The sequence below is a fragment of the Ovis canadensis genome, chromosome 14, assembly GCF_042477335.2.
Source record: "Ovis canadensis isolate MfBH-ARS-UI-01 breed Bighorn chromosome 14, ARS-UI_OviCan_v2, whole genome shotgun sequence".
NCBI classification, from domain to species: domain Eukaryota; kingdom Metazoa; phylum Chordata; class Mammalia; order Artiodactyla; family Bovidae; genus Ovis; species Ovis canadensis.
Window position 1 is genome coordinate 77,907,271 of NC_091258.1, and position 25,725 is coordinate 77,932,995.

General features: G+C 48.8%; 4 protein-coding genes across 4 annotated transcripts; all 4 read left to right on the plus strand.

The window, feature by feature from the left end:
• The first annotated feature begins 5,207 nt into the window (after nucleotides 1-5,207).
• Nucleotides 5,208-5,546, plus strand: LOC138419385 (protein FAM32A-like). Its single transcript, XM_069552237.1, has one exon. It carries the CDS (start codon nucleotides 5,208-5,210, stop codon nucleotides 5,544-5,546), a length of 339 nt encoding a protein of 112 aa, XP_069408338.1.
• A 2,284-nt stretch (nucleotides 5,547-7,830) lies between these two features.
• LOC138419367 (zinc finger and SCAN domain-containing protein 5B-like) lies at nucleotides 7,831-10,803 on the plus strand. Its single transcript, XM_069552201.1, has 4 exons — nucleotides 7,831-8,208; nucleotides 8,498-8,704; nucleotides 9,628-9,781; nucleotides 10,157-10,803. The coding sequence occupies exons 1-4, from the start codon at nucleotides 7,831-7,833 to the stop codon at nucleotides 10,801-10,803; spliced, it is 1,386 nt and encodes a 461-aa protein (XP_069408302.1).
• An 8,949-nt stretch (nucleotides 10,804-19,752) lies between these two features.
• On the plus strand, nucleotides 19,753-20,373 carry LOC138419649 (protein FAM32A-like). Its single transcript, XM_069552492.1, has 2 exons — nucleotides 19,753-20,112; nucleotides 20,347-20,373. Exons 1-2 carry the CDS (start codon nucleotides 19,753-19,755, stop codon nucleotides 20,371-20,373), a joined length of 387 nt encoding a protein of 128 aa, XP_069408593.1.
• A 2,048-nt stretch (nucleotides 20,374-22,421) lies between these two features.
• Nucleotides 22,422-25,394, plus strand: LOC138419368 (zinc finger and SCAN domain-containing protein 5B-like). The gene is given in 5 exon segments (XM_069552202.1): nucleotides 22,422-22,799; nucleotides 23,096-23,249; nucleotides 23,252-23,301; nucleotides 24,219-24,372; nucleotides 24,748-25,394. Coding segments are annotated over 5 exon segments (1,383 nt in total).
• The last annotated feature ends 331 nt before the right edge of the window (nucleotides 25,395-25,725 follow it).

The window sequence follows — 25,725 nt, forward strand, 5'->3', positions numbered from 1 at the left end:
TCGGGGACATGTGGGTAGACACTCCGGGAAGGCACAGGGCAACCTGAAGGGAACCCTCTTTTCATCACCACCTGCCAGATGCGGGCACTTAACTGTATCTCGGGCCGAGTTTCTCAAACTCGGCGCTGTTTACATCTGGGGCTGGACCGCTGTGTGTCAGGGGATGTTTAAGAATGGATGCTTTTCAACCGTGGTGTTAGAAAAGACTCTTGAGAGTCCCTTGGGCTGCAAGGAGATCCAAGCAGTCCATCCTAAAGGAGATCAGTCCTGAGTGTTCATTGGAAGGACTGATGCTGAAGCTGAAGCTCCAAAACTTTGGCCACCTGATGCGAAGAGCTGACTCATTTAAAAAGACCCTGATGCTGGGAAGGATTGAAGGCGGGAGAAGGGGACGACAGAGGATGAGAGGGTTGGATGGCATTGCCGACACGATGGACACGAATTTGAGCAAGCTCTGGGAATTGGTGACGGACAGGGAATCCTGGCGTGCTGCAGTCCATGGGGTCGCAAAGAGTCGGACACGACCGAGTGAACAGCAACAACGGGCCTCCATTCATTAGACGGCGGTAGTCCCTCCAAGTTGTGACAACCAACAGTGTCCCTGGAAATTGCCAAATATCCCCCGGCGAAGGGGGTGAGGGGTGGGGGAGGAAGTAGGGGGCGTTTGCCCCTGGATGAGAACTGATAAGCAGTGTATGATTCCAAGGAAATCAAGGAAGTAAAACCAGCGCTGCCCTGGTTAAGAATCCGTCCTCCGACGCAGAGGACACATGCTCTGTCCCCAATCTGGGGAGACCCCACGTGCTGCAGAGCCACGAAGCCTGAGCTCCGCAACAAGAGGAGCCCCACACCGCAAGGAAAAGTGGCCCCCACTCGGAGCAACCAGAGAAAACCCTCGCAGCAAAAAAGACCCAGCACAGCCCAAAAAATAAAGACAGAATTAAAAAAAAAAAACCCTACACAGCGCACAGCCCCAAACTGAAAGCCCCCAAAGCTTACTGACGTGTGTCTCTCTTCCTAGACGGCCTCCCCTATTCCCAGTCTCTGCGGGCCTCCAGGAGTCTGGGGGAGACTATTGCCAAAGCAGAGATCGGAGGTAAAGCCTGGGGAAATATGAGAGGTGGGGTGGAGGGAGTAGGGCTGGGAGGCTTTGGGAGGCGGGAAGGACCCTGGGCTCACCCACGGGACCCGCACCTACCGCCACAGGCCTCAGCCCCAACCTCACGTGCTCGGCTTCCTGTCCGCCTCTAATTCCAAACAGTCCCTGGCGTTTCCTGACACTCTGGACTGTTTCCAACTATGACCCCACGCCCGCACCTTGGTCCCCCTCCCCCAGTATCACCCTCCAGTTTAGCTCTAGCTGAGATGTGAACTTCAAACCCTCCCTCTGACCTCGAGGTTCAGTCCAGCTTGACCTCTCTCCTAAATAAGATCTGGGGACGTCCCTGGTGGCCCAGTCGCTGAGACTCCAAGCTCCTAATGCAGTGGCCCCTGGTTCGATCCCCGTTCAGGGAACTAGATCCCACGTGCTGCAGCTAAGACCCAGCACAGCCAAATAGATGAATATTTTTTTTTAAAGTAACATAAATAAGATCTTTATTTCCAACTTTTAAACTTTGTACGCATACTCAAAGGCTTCCCAGGTGGTGCGAGTTGTAAAGAATCCACCCGCCAGTGCAGGAGAGGTAAGAGACTCAGGTTCGATCCCTGGGTGGGGAAGATCCCCTGGAGAAGGGCATGGCAACCCACTGCAGTATTCTCGCTGGGAGAATCCCGTGGACAGAGGAGCCTGATGGGCTACAGTCCATGGGGTCGCAAAGAGTCGGAGCAGGCACGCGCACACTGATACTCAAACATGACCTGTCCCAACTTTGGTTTCTGACTTTCTTGAAACACTGGGTCTGTTCACTCTAGGATCCGGGCACCAGGTCTTGCTTCAATCTAGAAAGCTCTGTTGCTTTTTAAAATTTTTGACTGTGCTTTGCCCCTTGCGGGTGGGATCTTAGTTCCCCGAGCAGGGATTGAACCACACCAGTGAAAGAACCGAGTCCTAACCACTAGGCCTCCAGGGAATTCTCTCGGAAGTTCTGTTTCTAGAGTTTTGCGCGGCTGGATCCTTCATGTCATTCAGAAACCAGCTTAGTCATCACCTCTTCCGTATAATGGTCACCTGTCCGTTTGATCTGACATTACTCTATTTCTCTTTGGCCCACATTGCAGGCAGATTCTTTACCATCTGAGCCACCAGGGAAACCCACTTACTAGCAGCGTTTACCACTATATGATTCTCCCTCCTTCATGGTTTTACCTACTTACACTCTGTCTCCTTCCAGTAAAATCTAAGCTTCGTGAGAGCGGAGACCTTCTCCGTCTTGCTTACTGCCTAGCTCGATGGATGGTGCACGCTGGGTGCTCGGTAAATATCTGTGAAATGAAAGTGCAGGCTCACATACCACGGACCCAGCCAACCACAGACAAAGGCAACGATCAAACCCCAGCTTTGCCTGCCGTTCTCAAGTTAGATTTTTTTACCTCAATTCCACCTCCTTCGATCCCAACCTCATTTTGGGACCTGCTTTGACAAATATCTGGTGGAGGACTACCAACCCCAGACAGGGGACACCTTCTGATTCACTGCTTCCCACTGCAAACTCGGCTATACTCTGGCTCTTGAAAACGCTCCCCAGCATCACCATGTACCATCTCCAAATGGGAGTGCAAGAGGAAAGTAGGCAGGTAGACGAATAGGAGAGGGCAGAAGAAGCAAGGGCAGAGAGGAGGAGCTCTCTGTCCTCGAGAGGGTCGTTGAAACTGAGATGAACCGAAGAGAGTTTCCTCTCTTGGGTCACCCCAACGCTCAGAAGTTGGCAGGGGTAGCAGTGGGGAATGGAACCATTCAAACTGACCTCTTTCTCTCACACAGATCCAGGCGTGCTCGGCCAGAAGGTCCTCAAGGAGGAAGATGCCTTGGGTTCCTAGATGTCCCCAGACTTCTGCTCCAAACCGCTGCCCCTCTGGCTCCTTCTGAAACCCTGTGTCGTCACCCTCTACTGAGACTGAGATCGTGAAATTAAAATCTCAGGAAGAAAATCTGAAGCACTGGAAGAATTTTTTTTTTTTCAATCTATCATTGGTTGAATCCACAGATATAGAATTTACTAATACAGAGGATAGGCTGTATTTCTTTGTCTTCTCTCTCTTTCAATTGAAATACAGTAGAAATATAAATTATATTATATTTTATTTATTTATTTCCGGGCTTCCCTGGTGGCTCAGATGGTAAAGAATCTGCCTGCAATGCAGGAGAACCATGTTCGATGGCTGGGTTGGAAAGATCCCCTGGAGAAGGGAATGGCAACCCACTCCAGTATTCTTGCCTGGAGAGTCCCATGGACAGAGGAGCCTGGTGGGCTATGGTCTGTTGGGCTGCAAAGAGTTGGACAAGTCTGAAGCGGCTGAGCACCCACTCGAGTGTGTAAAGTGACTGAATTCTCTTGGGATTATGCACTGTTAGGTGATGTAAGATTAATGCTCACTTGAACACTAAGATTCAAGTGTGTCTCGGCTTGAAAAGATTCTTAAAGGTAACACTCTTTCATCCCACCTTTCTCTCCTCCAGCAGAAATGAAGACAGGTCATTTGGAGCAGAATGGAGATAAGAAAGTTTTTTTTTTTTTTTTCCAAAGAATCAGTGTTTTCTTCTATTAATTAGCCTGGGAATTTGCTGGGGGCTGCCAACTCAAGGATGATATGTAATAGATACTGGCGTCTGGCTGCACGCCACTCAAAAGCCAATACAGAGGCCAGGTTGGGGGAAAGGAAAGCTAGCGTTATTCTGGATGCCAGCAACTGTTGAAAGTGAAGTCGCTCAGTCATGTCCAACTCTTTGCGACCCTGTGGACTGTAGCCTACCAGGCTCCTCCATCCATGGCATTTTCCAGGCAAGAAAACTGGAGTGGCTTGGCCACTTCCTTCTGGGAGAGATCGTCCCAACCCAGGGAGTGAACCCACGCCTCCTGCTTTGGCAGGTAGATTCTTTACCACTGAGCCACCAGGGACACGTAGGCGACCCAAACTGGTTAGAACTGTCAGATACCTATGCTGTGACTCCTTCCAACTCTCCAGGCAAATGAGGAAAGTACTTGCTGGACCAGGAAAATCAACCTTCCTGCCAAAACGTGCATGGGCTTCCCCGGTGGTACAGAATCTGCCTGCCATGCGGGAGACCTGGGTTCGCTCCCTGGGTTGGGAAGATCCCTTGGAGAAGGGAACGGTACCCACTCCAGTCTTCTGGCCTGGAGAATTCCATGGACTGTATCTCCACGGGGTCACAAAGGGCCGGACTTGACTGAAAGACTCCCACTTTACCTCTTTCCCAGCTGAGCCTCAAGGCAAGCCCAAGACCACTGGAGTGGGTAGCCTGTGGCTTCTCCAGCGGATCTTCCTGACCCAGGAATGACACCAGCGTCTCCTGCATTGCAGGCGGACTCTTTACCAACTGAGCTGTCAGAGAAATCCCCCACAAAACCACCATGGAGGCCTCTTTGATAAATTGTGTTTTTTCCTTGTTGAGTGTTCCTGTGAAACTAGATCCATGGATAAATTGGATTATCCAGAATGAGGTCATATGAATGGGTTGACCCACCCTTACACAATCACTGCGCTGATGGGGCAACAAGCAGGGACCCTTGCCATTTCCCCCGGCTCTCTATAAATAGAGACGTTTCAGCCCCAGACACACTCTGATAGCCAGTCACCGACTTGAGGAAGCTGACGGCAAGAGGGCTCAAAGGAGGTAAGTGATGAGTGAGAACGTCTAAGGAGAAGGCTTGGGAATCAGTACAGAAGGAGGTGGGGGGTTTCGGAAGGCTGGGTTTTCTACTCACCTTGCATCAGCTCAAAGACCTTGTGAAAGCAGTGGGTCTCCCTTCAACTCCGTATTAACCATGGCTGAGCCGGAGCTCTCTGTGAGGGGGGAGAGTGTTGCCAGCCTCCATGGGGTGGGGTGGTGCAATGATTCCACAAGGCTTTCTGAACCTCGGCCCCCTGGGCTAAGCAGAGATGTTCGTCTGCATTCATTTGTGTCAACCCGCACAGAGAGAACCTCCCGGATCTACAGCAGAGAACGATACTGTCCCAATTTCCATTTGAGAAAACGGACCGCCCACTTTTGTCCATTTAGAAATCCGAATCCGAAGATGGGCAGCATGGACGCCTATGAGCAGGTCCAAAAGGGACCCCTGAAGCTGAAAGGAGGCCCAGAGCTTGGCGTGACCAAGCGGAAGAAGAAAAAGGACAGAGACAAGGCAAAACTCCTGCAAACGATGGGAAAAATCCAGAAGAACCAGGAGGAGGAGCTGAGCCGCCACCTTGACAAGCGGACCCCAGCCCAGGTGGCCTTTGAGAAGGTGCAGGAGAAGCGACAGATGGAGAGGGTCCTGAAGAAAGCATCCACAACCCACAAGCAGAGAGTGGAAGACTTCAACAGACACCTGGACACGCTCTCCGAGCACTATGACATCCCCAAAGTCAGCTGGACCAAGTAGCCGCCCCACCCAGGAGACGGAGTATCCTCCAGGAAGCAGGAAGCAGGGTTGGGGTCACCTCTGGAGCCTTTGGAAACATTCTTTTACACATCCTCTCGAGTCTTCTGCTGAGCCTGTGCTTATCCAAGTAATGGGCCCTTACTCTGGAACTGCAATAAAGAGAGATGGCTCTTTAACTCTAAATTAAAAAAAAAAAGCAACATCCATGTCCAATGGTTCATGCAGCCTCCAGCCCTGTGTGTTCACCAGGAGACCCATGAGGACAAGAAGTGCTAGGCTGTGGTCTCTGCCCCAAGAAGTTCATCCACGACTCCACACTGCTTGCTCACCAGAGGACCCACACCCAAGAGAAGCCTTTCTGCTCTGAGCACTGTGACAAAGCTTTCAACCACAGTGGGAACCTCAGTGTTCACACTCTGGCTCGAGCCCTGCGTGTGCCCGAGTGTCACCGGCCTTCCGCTCCCTGGGATCTGTCATCCCCACAGGAAACCCATTCCGAACGATTGGCCCAGGACCCTGCCCTCGGGTCCAAGTCCTTTCTGCTCCAAGAAGGAAATTCACAATGATTTGTCAATTCTCTAACACAAAGGGTGGATGACGTCAAGAGTTTTGGAGGATGTTGGGTCCAGGGGAGTTCCATTCAGTGAATGAGGGGGATATTTGAGTGATGGCTTATGGTTCCCTTTGGATGTTGTTTTCCACTTTAGTGTAGCCTGTTTCAGTAAGTTTTTTGCTTTGTTTTGTTCTTCTTCTCATGAAAGCATGTCTCATTAGTTACCCTTACTTCATCACGAAACTGAGCCTACTGTTGACCGCCTTCCTGTTAGGCGGGACTTCACTGTAAAACTGCACGCTCCTGGCACAGAGGCCAGGCTCTCCAGTGGAATTTCAATTTCAAATAAACACATTTCTGTCAAAGAGTGCTCTGCGTATTTTCTAAGACTTTTCTACATGGAATAGGTGATAGCCCAGGGTTTGCCTACATGGCTGTTATTATGCTGAGATAGATTCACTCACTCCATACTTGTTCGGGTATTTCTTCCCGAGGAGTTTAGAGAAAGGAAGGCTTCCGAAAGTGATAGGTGTCATTCTTCTTTCCTGTTGGTGGACAACTTCTAGTCTTCAAAAAGGCTACTTAGAAATCGGTTCTACTCTCACAAGAACAGAGAGGAGTCAAACTGATCTGGCTCCCACCATCATGTCCCTGACTCTGTCAAACACTCCTGGCAGTGAGACAAAAAATTCACGAGATCCAATCCGTTCACCCCAAAACCATCCCCAAAGTCCAAATTAAATAAAACCCAAAACGAAACCGAGGCATTTCCCTAGCGGTCCAGCGGTTGAGACTCGGCGCTCCCGCTGCGGGTGCGTGGTTTCCTTCCGTGGTCTGGGAACTGAGATGCAACGCGCCTCCCTGCTTGGCCAAAAACAAAACCAAGCAAAAATACACAGCATGGATCACTCAGCCACTATGGAGGCCTCGTTAGTACATCGTGCTTTCTCCTGAGCGAGTTTCCAGGGCAAGCGAATCCCTGGTCACCAAGGAAGGTGGGATTGTCTGTGATGGTTCGCCCCGCCCTTAAGCAATCCACGCGCTGATTGGGCAACAGGCCGAGAAGCCCGGCGTCGCTCCCAGCTCTCTACAGAGACGTTTCTCCGCCTGCCGAGTGTGAGTCAAGTCCCCAGCTGAGGAGGACCAAGGCGAGAAGGCTTCAGGAGGTAATTGATGGGGAATGTCTAAAGAGAACGCTAGGAAGTCAGGGCACGTGGAAGTGGGTTTCACTAAGTCCCGGCTTTCTGTTCACCTTGCATTCGCTCAGAGACCATGTGAAATGCAGCGACCGGCCTCCGGCCACACATAAGCCGTGGTTCATTGGTGGAACTCTTCTGTGAATGAGGTTGTTTCCGCACTCCCCGGGTCCTGTGCTGTGGTTCATTTTTTCAACAAGGGCTTTTAAGCACTGCCCTGGGGACATTTTTGATTACACAGTTTCTTGTACTATAAGATGCATGTCGGAAGAATAGAATGGATTCTTGTCCCTGGTATGAAATACTGAAGGGGGAATAATGCCCAGTATTGGGCTGAGGGATGGTAGGGTGGATGAAAATAAAACTAATGGGCTGCATTCTTTTATTTTTCTTTTCTCTTTTCTGCCGCCATACTTCTGAATACTGAATCTATTACTGAGGAAAAGCAAGAGGAAATTCTTTTCTATCAGGGTCAGTTGGGCACCCACTTCTAGAAGCATTTGTCCAGAGTCCTACTGAAAACTCTACAGGCAGCATGGCTGACAACCAGACGGCGGGTCGTGGCCGCCTGGCGGACAGCCCCGGAGCAGAGTCGCCAGCGTCTGCGCCACGCCAAGACACCGGAAGGGGAAAGCCCGACTCCGCCCTTGAAGAGCTGCGCATCCGCTTCAGAAGGTTTAGCAGCTCGGAAGAACCCGACCCGATCAAGGCTCTGAGGAGGCTCCGTGAACTCTGCGGTCTGTGGCTGAGGCCGGATCTTCACACCAAGGAGCAGATGGTGGACAGGCTGGTGCTGGAGCAGTTCGTGATGTGCATGCCGCCGGAGAGCCAGGTCTTAGTCAGAAGTAGTGGTGCCGAGACTTGTAAGGATCTGGAGGAGGTGCTGAGAAAGAAGCAGAAGCTGAAGAAGTGGGTGAGTAGGACCCTAGGGACCCTGTGAGAGAGGGAACGGTGGGAAGATGGGCTGCGAGCTGGGCGATGAAGCAGAAGGACCAGAGGGCTTGGCTCTAAGTCAGTGCTTCCCACAGGGGTGCGCGCTTGCCTGTGGCGTCGCGGGAGACGTTTCTGTCGGTCCTCACTGTGAGGGTGTTGCTCTTTCGAATGTCATTGCCAGGAGGTGGGCTCCTAGGCTGGGATACGCAGGGAATGCCTTTTTGGATCCTGTGAAGGGAGACTGATCCTATTTGATTTTTTTTCTACAGACTGTAGTCCGTGTCCAAGGCGAGGATTTTTTGATGCCAGTCTCGGATGTCGAGATGTTAGGATTTGAGGTCAGTGAGGGGCACGATGAGGGAGACAGAGCCAGGGAGCCCCAGTCTACAGTCAGTGTCGTCCCTCCAGACGAGGGCCAGCAGGAAAGCCAAGACGGGCAGCATCTGCCAGGAGCCAAGGACCTGTCGAGGGGGCAGGTGAGTGTCAGGTCCTGACCTGCAGTCTGGGAGCGGGTAGAAGAGGGTCGGGTGGGCGTGGCTGGGAAACTAATTGGGAGAACTTGGCAAGGACAAGAATGGACCCACTGCGTGCCAGAATTCCCATGGTTGCATTCCATGCCCAGCCGTTTTCCAGCCACTGTGAGAATGAGACTCACCCATCTTCCCTAGTGCCTCACCATGGAAGCTTGTGGCCATAAGCACGAGCACAGAGGAGTCCTGTTTCCACGGGATGGTGCTGGGTCAGTTCTTCAGGGGTAAATGCACTCACAGCTGTTTTACCCATGATGGATTTCGTCAGAGGCACTTACTATTGGGGAATATTGTAAATTGAATTGAATATTGAATTGAATAAAAAATTCCCAGTTGGAGTCATTCCCGCCCCGCCCCAGAAGATTTTGGAGTATGTCTGGAGAGAGTGGATTTTTATGCAGTGTGAATCGGGGGAGGAGATGCTCCTGATTTCTCATGAATAGAGACCAGCTATACTGCTTATCATCTTCTTGAGCCCCAGGCCACCCTCCATGAGGAGGACAAATCCAGGCAAGGTATCAACAAGTGGTGAAGTCAGGAGCCCTAGAGCCAGAGTCCTCTGCTTGTAGAGTCAGGGGCAGGGAGGATTTGAGATGAGGTGGAGACATATGTGCAAAGACAGTTGGCAGTGCCAGCTGTGAAATCTGGACTTGATTGCCAGAGGTGGTCGGTATAGATCAAGGACAGTCATGGGAATCAGGAGAGGACTGTCAGTCAGGGTGATGGGAAGCAGTCAGGGCATGTCCCCCAAACTGATATTCAGAAAGCTGGAGTCTTAGATCAGGGTACTGGGGGATGGGGAAAGAGGAGACAGAGCTTGCCATGGGCTAAGGCAGTGGGATTGACTCTGCTCGGTTGCCCCTTGTCAGGGCCAGAAAGCTCTCCCACCAGAGACCATTCCTGAAACAGGTGAACTGGAGGGTCAGATGCCCTCCCAGGAGAACTTGGAGAAGGACCTGCTGGAAGACACAGGAGTGACAAGAAGCCTTCCGTCTCAAGAGCCTGAACTTGTGCAGGATGGTGGTGAGTATTAAACGCTTGGAGACCACAGGAGGTCATGACTGCCTCCACTGATGTCCAGGAAGGGGTGCCCAGCATTTCCATCCCTTGGTGTTGGGGCCGGGTAGGAGTTGATTCTCCAGTGCCAACTTTCTCCGTCATCAATGTTCCAGAGTGTTTCATCAGCGAGACTCAGGTAGTTTGGTTGATGGGAAGTCTGTAGCCAAGCTTAGGGATGGTTCCAGTGAGGCTGGCACCCTGGAAAATGCTCCTTGATAAATATGGTGCTGAATCTCTTCTTTCAGCAGATTCTGGGAGGGCAGAGAGAGAGGGAAGAGTCCCCAGGAAGGAACTGATACTTCAGATGTGGCTCCTGAACCCTTTCCTCCTGTGTTCCAGAGGGAGACATTTCCACTGCGAGTGGATCCAGACGAGGTCCTCTGAAGAATCGCAGACACGTCCTACGGAAACGGGACAGCAGCCCCACTTGCCAAGATGAGCGTCCAGAAGCAGCCACCTGTTTGGAGCAAGGAGAGCTCTCAGGACAGCGTGGGTCCCATTCCGTTGGTTCATCTGGCACCGTGGGACCCACCAGTGTTCCTGAGGGAGCAGAAACCCCGGGACGGGCACCCTGTGAATGCAGGGTGTGCAAAAAGAGCTTTCCTTACCAATCTCAGCTTACCCTGCACCAGAGGACACACACAGGAGAGAGGCCCTTTCAATGCGACATCTGTGCCAAAGGGTTCATGCAGCCTTCGGACCTGCGGGTTCACAAGCGGATCCACACTGGAGAGAAGCCCTACAGCTGTGATCTCTGTCTCAAGAAGTTCACCCGCCACTCCACACTGCGCGCTCACAAGAAGACTCACACCCAGGAGAAGCCTTTCCGCTGTGAGCAGTGTGACAGAGCCTTCGGCCGCCGAGGGAACCTCAACGTTCACCAGCGCACCCACTCTGGGGTCAAGCCCTACGTGTGCCCCGAGTGTCACCGTGCCTTCCGTCAGCTGGGTGCTTTGAAACGCCACCAGAAAATCCATTCCAAATGACTGGCTCAGGACCCTGCCCTCAGCTCCTGGTCTTTTCTGTTTTAATGAGAAAATTTAGAATGTTTGTCACCTGTGTGATACAAAGTGTGGATGACCAGGGAAGAGCTTAGGAAGATAGTGGAACCCAGTGGGGTTCCATTCACGTGAAATAAGATATTTGAATGATGACTTATTTTTCCCTTTGGATTTTGTCTTCTACTTTGCTATAGACTATAGTTTTCCTTTTCATTTGTTTATTTTCAATTGGAGGATAATTGCCTTACGATGTGAGACTATGGTTTTCCTACACGTTTTTGCTTTGTGTTCTTGTTCTTCCCTTGAACCTGTGTCTCACTGGTTATCAGTACCTCATCATCAGACTGAGGCTACTGCCGACTGCCTTCTTATCAGGTGTGATTTCCTTGTAAAATAGGATGCTCCTAGCAGGACGGCTAGATTAAATACAGGATGACCAGTGAAAGTTAAATTTCAAATAAACAAATACATTTCTATCAAAGGGCTGTGTCTTTTCTCTTCTAAGACTTTGCTACACAGAGTAGGTGATACTGCTTCTTAGGCATTTAGAAAAAGAAGGCTTCTTAAATTGATAAATGACATTCTTTTCCCCTGCTGCTGCTACTGCTGCTAAGTTGCTTCAGTCGTGTCCGACTCTGTGCGACTCCGTAGACGGCAGCCCACCAGGCTCCCCCATCCCTGGGATTCTCCAGGCAAGAATGCTGGAGTGGGTTGCCAATTCCTTCTCCAATGCATGAAAGTGAAAAGTGAAAGTGAAGTTGCTCAGTCGTGTCCTCCTCTTGGCAACCTCATGGACTGCAGCCCACCAGGCTCCTCCGCCCATGGGATTTTCCAGGCAAGAGTACTGGAGTGGGATGCCATTGCCTTCTTTTTCCCTAGTGGTGTACAACCTCTGGTTTCTGTGATGCCTCTCTGAAATGGCTTCTTACACTTGATCTCATCAGCTGATTTTAGACAAAAGTCTTTGATGACTTATGAGGAAAGAGACAAGATTAGGTAACCCAATTTGATTACAACCATCGGATTACAATTATTGGACTGCCTCACTGTTTCCAAGCAGAGAGAAAAAAGTTCATTAGATCAGGAAAATCAATCTGTTTCCCCAAGAAATGCCATCCATGAAGTCTAAAATAAATATATAAGAGAACGTTTACTACCAAACCAATATGGTGGCCTCTCTAATGGTTCTTCCTGTTGGAGTCTCCACAGGAAATGGAATCTACCCAGATTACACAAGGTGGTTCCTTCCATGCCCTTTATCCAATCACTGGGATGATGAGGTTATGGCCAGAAACCCCTGGAGTTTCACCCAACTCTCTCTAAATATGGACATTTTGGCTCCAGACACACTTTGAGGACCAGTCCCTCACCTGAGGAGGCTGAAGGCAAGAAACCTCGCAGGGGTAAGCGATGAGTGGGCACGTCCAAGGAGAAGGCTTAGAAATGAGGACACACGGGTGGGTTTCAGAAAGGTCTGGCATTCTGCTCATCTTGCAATAGCTGGGAGACCTGTGACAGGAGATCTTCCTCTAACCCCACATGAACGACGGTTAATCAAGCTCTTCTGTGAGGGGAGGAGGATGTTTCCACACATGGTGCTGTGAGATGGCTCGTTTTCGTCAAGGGTTTCTGAGTGGTGACCCTATCGCCATTTAAAAACTACATATATATTTATTATTAGTTTAAAGAATTTTTTATTAAATTTTTATTTTTACTTTATTTTACTTTACAACACTGTATTGGTTTTGCCATATATTGACATGAATCCACCACGGGTGTACATGGGTTCCCGAACATGAACCCCCTCTCCCACCTCCCTCCCCATAACATCTCTCTGGGTCATCCCCATGCACCACCCCCACCCATGCTGTATCCTGCTGGACATAGACTGGCGATTCGATTCTTACATGATAGTATACATGTTTCAATGCCATTCTCCCAAGTATTCCCACCCTCTCCCTCTCCCTCTGAGTCCAAAATTCCACTATACACATCTGTGTCTTTTTTGCTGTCTTGCATACAGGGTCATCATTGCCATCTTTCTAAATTCCATATATATGTGTTAGTATACTGTATTGGTGTTTTTCTTTCTGGCTGACTTCACTCTGTATAATCGGCTCCAGTTTCATCCATTTCATCAGCACTGATTCAATAAAAAGCCATATGATCATCTCAATAGATGCAGAGAAGGCCTTTGACAAAATTCAACATCCATTTATGATAAAAACTCTCCAGAAAGCAGGAATAGAAGGAACATACCTCAACATAATAAAAGCTATATATGACAAACCCACAGCAAACATTATCCTCAATGGTAAAAAAGTGAAAGCATTTCCCCTAAAGTCAGGAACAAGACAAGGGTGCCCACTTTCACCGCTACTATTCAACATAGTTCTGGAAGTTTTGGCCACAGCAGTCAGAGCAGAAAAAGAAATAAAAAGAATCCAAATTGGAAAAGAAGAAGTAAAACTCTCACTGTTTGCAGATGACATGATCCTCTACATAGAAAACCCTAAAGACTCCACCAGAAAATTACTAGAGCTAATCAATGAATACAGTAAAGTTGCAGGATATAAAATCAACACACAGAAATCCCTTGCATTCCTATACACTAATAATGAGAAAGTAGAAAAAGAAATTAAGGAAACAATTCCATTCACCATTGACATGAAAAGAATAAAATACTTAGGAATATATCTACCTAAAGAAACTAAAGACCCATACATAGAAAACTATAAAACACTGATGAAAGAAATTAAAGAGGACACTAATAGATGGAGAAATATACCATGTTCATGGATCAGAAGAATCAATATAGTGAAAATGAGTATACTACCCAAAGCAATTCACAAATTCAATGCAATCCCTATCAAGCTACCAGCCATATTTTTCACAGAACTAGAATAATTTCAAGATTTGTATGGAAATACAGAAAACCTCAAATGGCCAAAGCAATCTTGAGAAAGAAGAATAGAACTGGAGGAATCAACTTGCCTGACTTCAGGCTCTACTACAAAGCCACAGTCATCAAGACAGTATGGTACTGGCACAAAGACAGACATATAGATCAATGGAACAAAATAGAAAGCCCAGAGATAAATCCACACACATATGGACACGTTATCTTTGACAAAGGAGGCAAGAATATACAATGGAGTAAAGACAATCTCTTTAACAAGTGGTGCTGGGAAAACTGGTCAACCACTTGTAAAAGAATGAAACTAGATCACTTACTAACACCACACACAAAAACAAACTCAAAATGGCTTAAAGATCTAAATGTAAGACCAGAAACGATAAAACTCCTAGAGGAGAACATAGGCAAAACACTCTCCGACATAAATCACAGCAGGATCCTCTATGATCCACCTCCCAGAATACTGGAAATAAAAGCTAAAATAAACAAATGGGATCTAATTAAAATTAAAAAGCTTCTGCACAACAAAGGAAAATATGAGCAAGGTGAAAAGACAGCCTTCTGAATGGGAGAAAATAATAGCAAATGAAGCAACTGACAAACAATTAATCTCAAAAATATACAAGCAACTCCTGCAGCTCAATTCCAGAAAAATAAACGACCCAATCAAAAAATGGGCCAAAGAACTAAATAGACATTTCTCCAAAGAAGACATACGGATGGCTAACAAACACATGAAAAGATGCTCAACATCACTCATTATCAGAGAAATGCAAATCAAAACCACAATGAGGTACCACTTCACACCAGTCAGAATGTCTGCGATCCAACAATCTGCAAGCAATAAATGCTGGAGAGGGTGTGGAGAAAAGGGAACCCTCCTACACTGTTGGTGGGAATGCAAACTAGTACAGCCACTATGGAGAACAGTGTGGAGATTCCTTAAAAAATTGCAAATAGAACTACCTTATGACCCAGCAATCCCACTGCTGGGCATACACACCAAGGAAATCAGAATAGAAAGTGACACATGTACCCCAATGTTCATCGCAGCACTGTTTATAATAGCCAGGACATGGAAACAACCTAGATGTCCATCAGCAGATGAATGGATAAGAACGCTGTGGTACATATACACAATGGAGTATTACTCAGCTGTTAAAAAGAATTCATTTGAATCAGTTCTGATGAGATGGATGAAACTGGAGCCAATTATACAGAGTGAAGTAAGCCAGAAAGAAAAACACCAATACAGTATACTAACACATATATATGGAATTTAGGAAGATGGCAATGACGACCCTGTATGCAAGACAGGAAAAAAGACACAGATGTGTATAGCGGATGTTTGGACTCAGAGGGAGAGGGAGAGGGTGGGATGATTTGGGAGAATGGGAATTCTAACATGTAAACTATCATGTAAGAATTGAATCGCCAGTCCATGTCTGATATAGGGTGCAGCATGCTTGGGGCTGGTGCATGGGGACGACCCAGAGAGTTATTGTGGGGAGGGAGGTGGGAGGGGGGGTCATGTTTGGGAATGCATGTAAGAATTAAAGATTTTAAAATTAAAAAAAAATGTCTGCGATCCAAAAATCTGCAAGCAATAAATGCTGGAGAGGGTGTGGAGAAAAGGGAACCCTCCTACACTGTTGGTGGGAATGCAAACTAGTACAGCCACTATGGAGAACAGTGTGGAGATTCCTTAAAAAATTGCAAATAGAACTGCCTTATGACCCATTAATCCCACCGCTGGGCATAAACACCAAGGAAACCAGAATTGAAAGAGACACATGTACCCCAATGTTCATCGCCGAGAGCCCCGGCTCCACACAAGAGGGGCCACTGCAGTGAGAACCCTATGCCCCGGCTGGAGAGGAGCCTGCCTTCCATTTCATGCAAGGATGGGCTCAATAAAGGACAGAAATGGTATGGACCCAACAGAAGCAGAAGATATTAAGAAGAGGGGGCAAGAACACACAGAACTATAGAAAAAAGATCTTCGTGACCCAGATAATCCTGAAGGTGTGATCACTCACCTAGAGCCAGACATCCTGGAATGTCACGTCAAGTGGGCCTTAGGGAGAATCACTATGAACAAAGCTAGTGGAGGTGATGGTATTCGAATTGAGCTATTTCAAATCCTCAGAGATGATGCTGTGAAAGTGTTGCACTCAATATGTCAGCAAATTTGGAAAACTCAGCAGTGGCCACAGGACTGGAAAAGGTCAGTTTTCATTCCAATCCCAAAGAAAGGCAATGTCAAAGAATATTCAAACCACCGCACAATTGTACTCATCTCACACGCTAGCAAAGTAATGCTCAAAATTCTCCAAGCCAGTCCTCAACAGAACATGAACCATGAACTTCCAGATGTTCAAGCTGGATTTAGAAAAGGCAGAGGAACCAGAGATCAAATTGCCAACGTCAATTAGATCATTGGAAAAGCAAGAGAGTTCCAAAGAAACATCTGCTTTATAGATTATGCCAAAGCCTTTGACTGTGTGGATCACAATAAACTGTGGAAAATTCTTAGACAGAAATATCAGACTTCTTGAACTGCCTCCTGAGAAGTCTGTATGCAGGTCAGCAAGCAACAGTTAGAACTGGACTTGCAACAACAGACTGAATCCAAATTGGGAAAGGAGTACGTCAAGGCTGTATATTGTCACCCTGCTTATTTAACTTAAATGCAGAGTACATCATGAGACAAGCTGGGCTGGATGAAACACAAGCTGGAATCAAGATTTCCAGGAGGAATATCAATAACCTCAGATACGCAGATGACACCACCCTTATGGCAGAAAGCGAAGAAGAACCAGAGTCTCTTGATGAAAGTGAAAGTGGAGAGTGAAAAACTTGGCTTAAAACTTAACATTCAGAAAACTAAGATCATGGCATCCGGTCCTATCCATCACTTCATGGCAAATAGATGGGGAAACAGTGGAAACAGTGAGAGAATTTATTCTGGGGGCAGGGGGCGGCTCCAAAGTCACTGCAGATGGTGACTGCAGCCATGAAATTAAAAGACTCTTGTTCCTGGGAAGAAAAGTTATGACCAACCTAGACAGCATATTATAAAACAGAGACATTACTTTGCCAACCAACGTCCATCTAGTCAAAGCTATGGCTTTTCCAGTAGTCATGTATGGATGTGAGAGTTAGACTTAAAAAAAGCTGAGTGGCAGAAAACTGATGCTTTTGAACTGTGGTGTTGGAGAAGACTCTTGAGTGTCCTTTGAACTGCAAGTAGATCCAACCAGTCCATCCTAAAGGAAATCAGTCCTGAATATTCATTGGAAGGACTGACGCTGAAGCTGAAACTCCAATACTTTGGCCACCTGATGCAAAAAACTGACTCATTTGAAAAGACTGGGAAAAGATGCTGGGAAAGATTGAAAGCGGGAGGGGAAGGGGACAACAGAGGATGAGATGGCTGGATGGCATCACTGACTCAATGGACATAAGTTTGAGTGAACTCCAGGAGTTGGTAATGGACAGGGAGGCCTGATGTGCTGCGGTTCACGTGGTCTCAAAGTGTCGGACACGACTAAGCGACTGAACTGAACTGAACCCATAGATGCAAGAAGTAGATGAATGGAATGCCAAGGGTAAGGGGGAAGATGGGCAGAGAATGGGGAGGGACTTTTCATGATTCACATTTTGTTCTTGGGGTGATGAAAAAAGTTAGAACTAAACAAAATTGACAGTTGCAAAAAATTGTGAACGAACGTGGTGGATTGTACACTTTATAACAGAGTCAAAATTGCACGTTGCCTGTTTCATGACCATAACAAGTATCTGATCAAGAACTTTATTCTCTTTGGATCCTCTTGTGCATCCCTTCCTTGGAACTAATAAATACCCTGGTGACAGCAAGGAAATGTTTTGGGTGGACAATCTTTGCTGACTATTTCCAACTATTTCCAACGTCACTATATTACATGGAATTCAGCGTTTAAATAGTCTTCCTCATTTTTTTTTTTCCCCAGAAGAATCATGACTGAGAGCCTTGCCTGGTGGCTTGTCTTGACCGAATAATATAAAACCTGGCATTGCTGTTAATATCCATTTGAGGAGTCTCACACATTGTAAATTTCTTGAAAGTACAGCAAAGAACAACATACTCCCAGACTACATAAGTCAAGATCTAGGGAGCTATTCAGACATTTGAACCTTTTCTTCCTGGAAAGGTGGATGTCAGAAGAATGACGGATGGACTAATGTCCATTCAATATGAGATGTTGTACCCGTGAAGGAATGGTATGGGGTTTGGGATGAGGAATGTGGAAGAGATGGAAGGGTGGAATAAAATGAAAGTAATCCTGTTCCTTTATCTTTTGCCCCCATTCTTCTGAACCATGAATACGTTGCTGACGAAAGGTAGAGGAAATCCCTTTACATACGGGTGAATTTGTCATGGGCTTCTAGAAGCAGGTGCTCAACATTTTGGTAGTAAATTCCTCAGTCACTATGGCTAAAGAATGTACATTTCTTGTGGGGTCTTGGAATAGTCCCAGACAGCCCCTAATCAGAACCACCAGTGTCTGCACCGCACCAAATTGTACTTACCGAAAAGCCAGACTGCAACCCCAAAAGTGGCACCTTCCCTGCAGAACGTACAGGATTCTGATCTCGTCCGAGATCTCTACATGCGGAAGTTATAAAGGGTTGTTTAGTTGCTCAGTTGTGTCCAACTCTGCCATTCCATGGACTGTAGCCCACCAGGGTCTTCTGGCCATTGAATTTTCCAGGGAAGAAAACTGGAGTGGCGTGGCCATTTCCTTCTGGGAGAGATCGTCCCAACCCAGGGAGTGAACCCACGCCTCCTGCCTTGGCAGGTAGATTCTTTACCACTGAGCCACCAGGGACGCGTAGGCGACCCAAACTGGTTACAACTGTCAGATACCTATGCTGTGACTCCTTCCAACTCTCCAGGCAAATGAGGAAAGTACTTGCTGGACCAGGAAAATCAACCTTCCTGCCAAAACGTGCATGGGCTTCCCCGGTGGTACAGAATCTGCCTGCCATGCGGGAGATCTGGGTTCGCTCCCTGGGTTGGGAAGATCCCTTGGAGAAGGGAACGGTACCCACTCCAGTCTTCTAGCCTGGAGAATTCCATGGAATGTATCTCCACGGGGTCACAAAGGGTCGGACTTGACTGAAAGACTCCCACTTTACCTCTTTCCCAGCTGAGCCTCAAGGCAAGCCCAAGACCACTGGAGTGGGTAGCCAGTCCCTACTCCAGCGGATCTTCCTGACCCAGGAATGACACCAGAGTCTCCTGCATTGCAGGCGGACTCTTTACCAACTGAGCTGTCAGAGAAGTCCCCCACAAAACCACCATGGAGGCCTTGATAAATTGTATGTTTTCCTTGTTGAGTGTTCCTGTGAAACTGCATCCATGGATAAATTGGATTATCCAGAATGAGGTCATATGAATGGGTTGACCCACCCTTACACAATCACTGCGCTGATGGGGCAACAAGCAGGGACCCTTGCCATTTCCCCCGGCTCTCTATAAATAGAGACGTTTCAGCCCCAGACACACTCTGATAGCCAGTCACCGATTTGAGGAAGCTGACGGCAAGAGGGCTCAAAGGAGGTAAGTGATGAGTGAGAACGTCTAAGGAGAAGGCTTGGGAATCAGTACAGAAGGAGGTGGGGGGTTTCGGAAGGCTGGGTTTTCTACTCACCTTGCATCAGCTCAAAGACCTTGTGAAAGCAGTGGGTCTCCCTTCAACTCCGTATTAACCATGGCTGAGCCGGAGCTCTCTGTGAGGGGGGAGAGTGTTGCCAGCCTCCATGGGGTGGGGTGGTGCAATGATTCCACAAGGCTTTCTGAACCTCGGCCCCCTGGGCTAAGCAGAGATGTTCGTCTGCATTCATTTGTGTCAACCCGCACAGAGAGAACCTCCCGGATCTACAGCAGAGAACGATACTGTCCCAGTTTCCATTTGAGAAAACGGACCCCCCACTTTTGTCCATTTAGAAATCTGAATCCGAAGATGGGCAGCATGGACGCCTATGAGCAGGTCCAAAAGGGACCCCTGAAGCTGAAAGGAGGCCCAGAGCTTGGCGTGACCAAGCAGAAGAAGAAAAAGGACAGAGGCAAGGCAAAACTCCTGCAAACGATGGGAAAAATCCAGAAGAACCAGGAGGAGGACCTGAGGCCCCACCTTGACAAGCGGCCCCCAGCCCAGGTGGCCTTTGAGAAGGTGCAGGAGAAGCGACAGATGGAGAGGGTCCTGAAGAAAGCATCCACAACCCACAAGCAGAGAGTGGAGGACTTCAACAGACACCTGGACACGCCCTCGGAGCACTATGACATCCCCAAAGTCAGCTGGACCAAGCAGCCGCCCCACCCAGGAGCCAGAGTATCGTCCAGGGGAAGCAGGAAGCAGGGTTGGGGTCACCTCTGGAGCCTTTGGAAACATTCTTTTACACACATCCTCTAGAGCCTTCTGCTGAGCCTGTGCTTATCAAAGTAATGGGCCCTTACTCTGGAACTGCAATAAAGAGAGATGGCTCTTTAACTCCAAGTTAAAAAAAAAAAAAGCAACATCCATGTCCAATGGTTCATGCAGCCTCCAGCCCTGTGTGTTCACCAGGAGACCCATGAGGACAAGAAGCCCTAGGGCTGTGATCTCTGCCCCAAGAAGTTCATCCACGACTCCACGCTCTTCGCTCACCAGAGGACCCACACCCAAGAGAAGCCTTTCTGCTCTGAGCACTGTACAAAGCTTTCAACCACAGTGGGAACCTCCGTGTTCACACTCTGGCTTGAGCCCTGCGTGTGCCCGAGTGTCACCGGCCTTCTGCTCCCTGGGATCTGTCATTCCCCCAGGAAACCCATTCCGAACAATTGGCCCAGGACCCTGCCCTCGGGTCCAAGTCCTTTCTGCTCCAAGAAGGAAATTCACAATGATTTGTCAATTCTGTAACACAAAGGGTGGATGACGTGAAGAGTTTTGAAGGATGTTGGGTCCAGGGGGGTTCCGTTTAGTGAATGAGGAGGATATTTGAGTGAGGGCTTATGGTCCCCTTTGGATGTTCTTTTCCACTTTAGTGTAGCCTTTTCAATAAGTTTTTGCTTTGTTTTCTTCTTCTTATGAAAGCATGTCTCATTAGTTACCCGTACTTCATCACGAAACTGAGCCTACAGTTGACCACCTTCCTGTTAGGCGGGACTTCACTGTAAAACTGCACGCTCCTGGCACAGAGGCCAGGCTCTCCAGTGGAATTTCAATTTCAAATAAACACATTTCTGTCAGAGTGCTCTCCGTATTTCCTAAGACTTTTCTACATGGAATAGGTGATAGCCCTGGTTTTGCCTACATGGCTGTTATTATGCTGAGATAGATTCACTCACTCCATACTTGTTCGGGCATTTCTTCCCGACGTGTTTAGAGAAAGCAAGGCTTCCGAAAGTGATAGGTGTCATTCTTCTTTCCTACTGGTGAGCAACTTCTAGTCTTCAAAAAGGCTACTTAGAATTCGGGTCTTCTCACACCTTGGCTCATCTGCTGATTTTAGAAAAGGCTTTGAAGACTTATCTCACAAGAACAGAGAGGAGTCAAACCGATCTGGCTCCCACCATCATGTCCCTGACTCTGTCAAACCCTCCTGGCAGTGAGACAAAAAATTCACGAGATCACTAAAACCAATCCATACACCCCAAAACCATCCCCAAAGTCCAAAATAAATAAAACCCAAAACGAAACCGAGGCATTTCCCTAGCGGTCCAGCGGTTGAGACTCGGCGCTCCCGCTGCGGGTGCGTGGTTTCCTTCCGTGGTCTGGGAACTGAGATCCAACGCGCCTCCCTGCTTGGCCAAAAACAAAACCAAGCAAAAATACACAGCATGGATCACTCAGCCACTATGGAGGCCTCGTTAGTACATCGTGCTTTCTCCTGAGCGAGTTTCCAGGGCAAGCGAATCCCTGGTCACCAAGGAAGGTGGGATTGTCTGTGATGGTTCGCCCCGCCCTTAAGCAATCCACGCGCTGATTGGGCAACAGGCCGAGAAGCCCGGCGTCGCTCCCAGCTCTCTACAGAGACGTTTCTCCGCCTGCCGAGTGTGAGTCAAGTCCCCAGCTGAGGAGGACCAAGGCGAGAAGGCTTCAGGAGGTAATTGATGGGGAATGTCTAAAGAGAACGCTAGGAAGTCAGGGCACGTGGAAGTGGGTTTCACTAAGTCCCGGCTTTCTGTTCACCTTGCATTCGCTCAGAGACCGTGTGAAATGCAGCGACCGCCCTCCGGCCACACATAAGCCGTGGTTCATTCGTGGAACTCTTCTGTGAATGAGGTTGTTTCCACGGGTCCTGTGCTGTGGTTCATTTTTCAACAAGGGCTTTTAAGCACTGCCCTGGGGACATTTTTGATTACACAGTTTCTTGTACTATAAGATGCATGTCGGAAGAATAGAATGGATTCTTGTCCCTGGTATGAAATACTGAAGGGGGAATAATGCCCAGTATTGGGCTGAGGGATGGTAGGGTGGATGAAAATAAAACTAATCGGCAGCATTCTTTTATTTTTCTTTTCTCTTTTTTGCCGCCATACTTCTGAATACTGAATCTATTACTAGGAAAAGCAAGAGGAAGTTCCTGTCTATCAGGGTCAGTTGGGCACCCACTTCTAGAAGCATTTGTCCAGAGTCCTACTGAAAACTCTACAGGCAGCATGGCTGAGAACCAGACGGCGGGTCGTGGCCCCCTCGCGGACAGCCCCGGAGCAGAGTCGCCAGCGTCTGCGCCACGCCAAGACACCGGAAGGGGAAAGCCCGACTCCGCCCTTGAAGAGCTGCGCATCCGCTTCAGAAGGTTTAGCAGCTCGGAAGAACCCGACCCGATCAAGGCTCTGAGGAGGCTCCGTGAACTCTGCGGTCTGTGGCTGAGGCCGGATCTTCACACCAAGGAGCAGATGGTGGACAGGCTGGTGCTGGAGCAGTTCGTGATGTGCATGCCGCCGGAGAGCCAGGTCTTAGTCAGAAGTAGTGGTGCCGAGACTTGTAAGGATCTGGAGGAGGTGCTGAGAAAGAAGCAGAAGCTGAAGAAGTGGGTGAGTAGGACCCTAGGGACCCTGTGAGAGAGGGAACGGTGGGAAGATGGGCTGCGAGCTGGGCGATGAAGCAGAAGGACCAGAGGGCTTGGCTCTAAGTCAGTGATTCCCACATGGGTGCGCGCTTGCCTGTGGCGTCGCGGGAGACGTTTCTGTCGGTCCTCACTGTGAGGGTGTTGCTCTTTCGAATGTCATTGCCAGGAGGTGGGCTCCTAGGCTGGGATACGCAGGGAATGCCTTTCTGGATCCTGTGAAGGGAGATAGATCCTATTTGATTTTTTTTTTTTTTTCTACAGACTGTAGTCCGTGTCCAAGGCGAGGATTTTTTGATGCCAGTCTCGGATGTTGAGATGTTAGGATTTGAGGTCAGTGAGGGGCACGATGAGGGAGGCGGAGCCAGGGAGCCCCAGTCTGCAGTCAGTGTCGTCCCTCCAGACGAGGGCCAGCAGGAAGCCAAGACGGTCAGCATCTGCCAGGAGTCAAGGACCTGTCGATGGGGCCGGTGAGTTAGAAGTCCTGACCTGCAGTCTGGGAGCAGGTTGAAGAGGGTCGGGTGGGCGTGGCTGGGAAAGAAATTGGGAGAACTTGGCAAGGACAAGAATGGACCCACTTCCTGCCGGAATTCCCATGGTTGCATTCCATGCCCAGCCGTTTTCCAGCCAGTGTGAGAATGAAGACACCCATCTTCCCTAGTGCCTCACCATGGAAGCTTGTGGCCATAAGCACGAGCACAGAGGAGTCCTGTTTCCACAGGATGGTGCTCGGTCAGTTCATCACGGGTAAATGCACTCACAGCTGTTTTACCCATGATAGATTTCGTCAGAGGCACTTACTATTGGGGAATATTGTAAATTGAATTGAATATTGAATAAAAAATTCCCAGTTGGAGTCATTCCCGCCCCGCCCCAGAAGATTTTGGAGTATGTCTGGAGAGAGTGGATTTTTATGCAGTGTGAATTGGGGGAGGAGATGCTCCTGATTTCTCATGAATAGAGACCAGCTATACTGCTTATCATCTTCTTGTGCCCCAGGCCACCCTCCATGAGGAGGACAAATCCAGGCAAGGTATCAACAAGTGGTGAAGTCAGGAGCCCTAGAGCCAGAGTCCTCTGCTTGTAGAGTCAGGGGCGGGGAGGATGTGAGATGAGGTGGAGACATATGTGCAAAGACAGTTGGCAGTGCCAGCTGTGAAATCTGGACTTGATTGCCAGAGGTGGTCAGTATAGATCAAGGACAGTCATGGGAATCAGGAGAGGACTGTCAATTAGGGTGATGGGTAGCAGTCAGGGCATATCCCCCAAACTGATATTCAGAAAGCTGGAGTCTTAGATCAGGGTACTGGGGGGTGGGGAAAGAGGAGACAGAGCTTGCCATGGGCTAAGGCAGTGGGATTGACTCTGCTTGGTTGCCCCTTGTCAGGGCCAGAAAGCTCTCCCACCAGAGACCATTCCTGAAACAGGTGAACTGGAGGGTCAGATGCCCTCCCAGGAGAACTTGGAGAAGGACCTGCTGGAAGACACAGGAGTGACGAGAACCCTTCCGTCTCAAGAGCCTGAACTTGTGCAGGATGGTGGTGAGTATTAAACGCTTGGAGACCACAGGAGGTCATGACTGCCTCCACTGATGTCCAGGAAGGGGTGCCCAGCATTTCCATCCCTTGGTGTTGGGGTCGGGTAGGAGTTGGTTCTCCAGTGCCAACCTTCTCCGTCGTCAACGTTCCAGAGTGTTTCATCAGCAAGACTCAGGTAGTTTGGTTGATGGGAAGTCTGTGGCGAAGATTAGGGATGGTTCCAGTGAGGCTGGCACCATGGAAAATGCTCCTTGATAAATATGGTGCTGAATCTCTTCTTTCAGCAGATTCTGGGAGGGCAGAGAGAGAGGGGAGAGTCCCCAGGAAGGAACTGATACTTCAGATGTGGCTCCTGAACCCTTTCCTCTTGTGTTCCAGAGGGAGACATTTCCACTACGAGTGGATCCAGACGAGGTCCTCTGAAGAATCGCAGACACGTCCTAAGGAAACGGGACAGCAGCCCCACTTGCCAAGATGAGCGTCCAGAAGCAGCCACGTGTTTGGAGCAAGGAGAGCTCTCAGGACAGCGTGCGTCCCATTCCGTTGGTTCATCTGGCACCGTGGGACCCACCAGTGTTCCTGAGGGAGCAGAAACCCCGGGACGGGCACCCTGTGAATGCAGGGTGTGCAAAAAGAGCTTTCCTTATCAATCTCAGCTTACCCTGCACCAGAGGACACACACAGGAGGGAGGCCCTTTCAATGCGACATCTGTGCCAAAGGGTTCATGCAGCCTTCGGACCTGCGGGTTCACGAGCGGATCCACACTGGAGAGAAGCCCTACAGCTGTGATCTCTGTCTCAAGAAGTTCACCCGCCACTCCACACTGCACGCTCACAGGAGGACTCACACCCAGGAGAAGCCTTTCCGCTGTGAGCAGTGTGACAGAGCCTTCGGCCGCCGAGGGAACCTCAACGTTCACCAACGCACCCACTCTGGGGTCAAGCCCTACGTGTACCCCGAGTGTCACCGTGCCTTCCGTCAGCTGGGCGCTTTGAAACGCCACCAGAAAATCCATTCCAAATGACTGGCTCAGGACCCTGCCCTCAGCTCCCGGTCTTTTCTGTTTTAATGAGAAAATGTAGAATGTTTGTCACCTGTGTGATACAAAGTGTGGATGACCAGCGAAGAGCTTAGGAAGATAGTGGAACCCAGTGGGGTTCCATTCACGTGAAATAAGATATTTGAATGATGACTTATTTTTCCCTTTGGATTTTGTTTTCTACTTTGCTATAGACTATAGTTTTCCTTTTCATTTGTTTATTTTCAATTGGAGGATAATTGCCTTACGATGTGAGACTATGGTTTTCCTACACGTTTTTGCTTTGTGTTCTTGTTCTTCCCTTGAACCTGTGTCT

What these genes read in the sequence shown, in the direction of transcription:
- LOC138419385 (XM_069552237.1), top strand. Translation starts at nt 5,208, where the DNA reads ATGGACGCCTATGAGCAGGTCCAAAAGGGACCCCTGAAGCTGAAAGGA.
- LOC138419367 (XM_069552201.1), top strand. Translation starts at nt 7,831, where the DNA reads ATGGCTGACAACCAGACGGCGGGTCGTGGCCGCCTGGCGGACAGCCCC. An exon ending in AGGACCTGTCGAGGGGGCAG is followed by an intron (nt 8,705 to 9,627) that starts GTGAGTGTCAGG and finishes GCCCCTTGTCAG; the next exon opens with GGCCAGAAAGCTCTCCCACC. An exon ending in TGAACTTGTGCAGGATGGTG is followed by an intron (nt 9,782 to 10,156) that starts GTGAGTATTAAA and finishes CCTGTGTTCCAG; the next exon opens with AGGGAGACATTTCCACTGCG.
- LOC138419649 (XM_069552492.1), top strand. Translation starts at nt 19,753, where the DNA reads ATGGACGCCTATGAGCAGGTCCAAAAGGGACCCCTGAAGCTGAAAGGA. An exon ending in CGCCCCACCCAGGAGCCAGA is followed by an intron (nt 20,113 to 20,346) that starts GTATCGTCCAGG and finishes TGTGTTCACCAG; the next exon opens with GAGACCCATGAGGACAAGAA.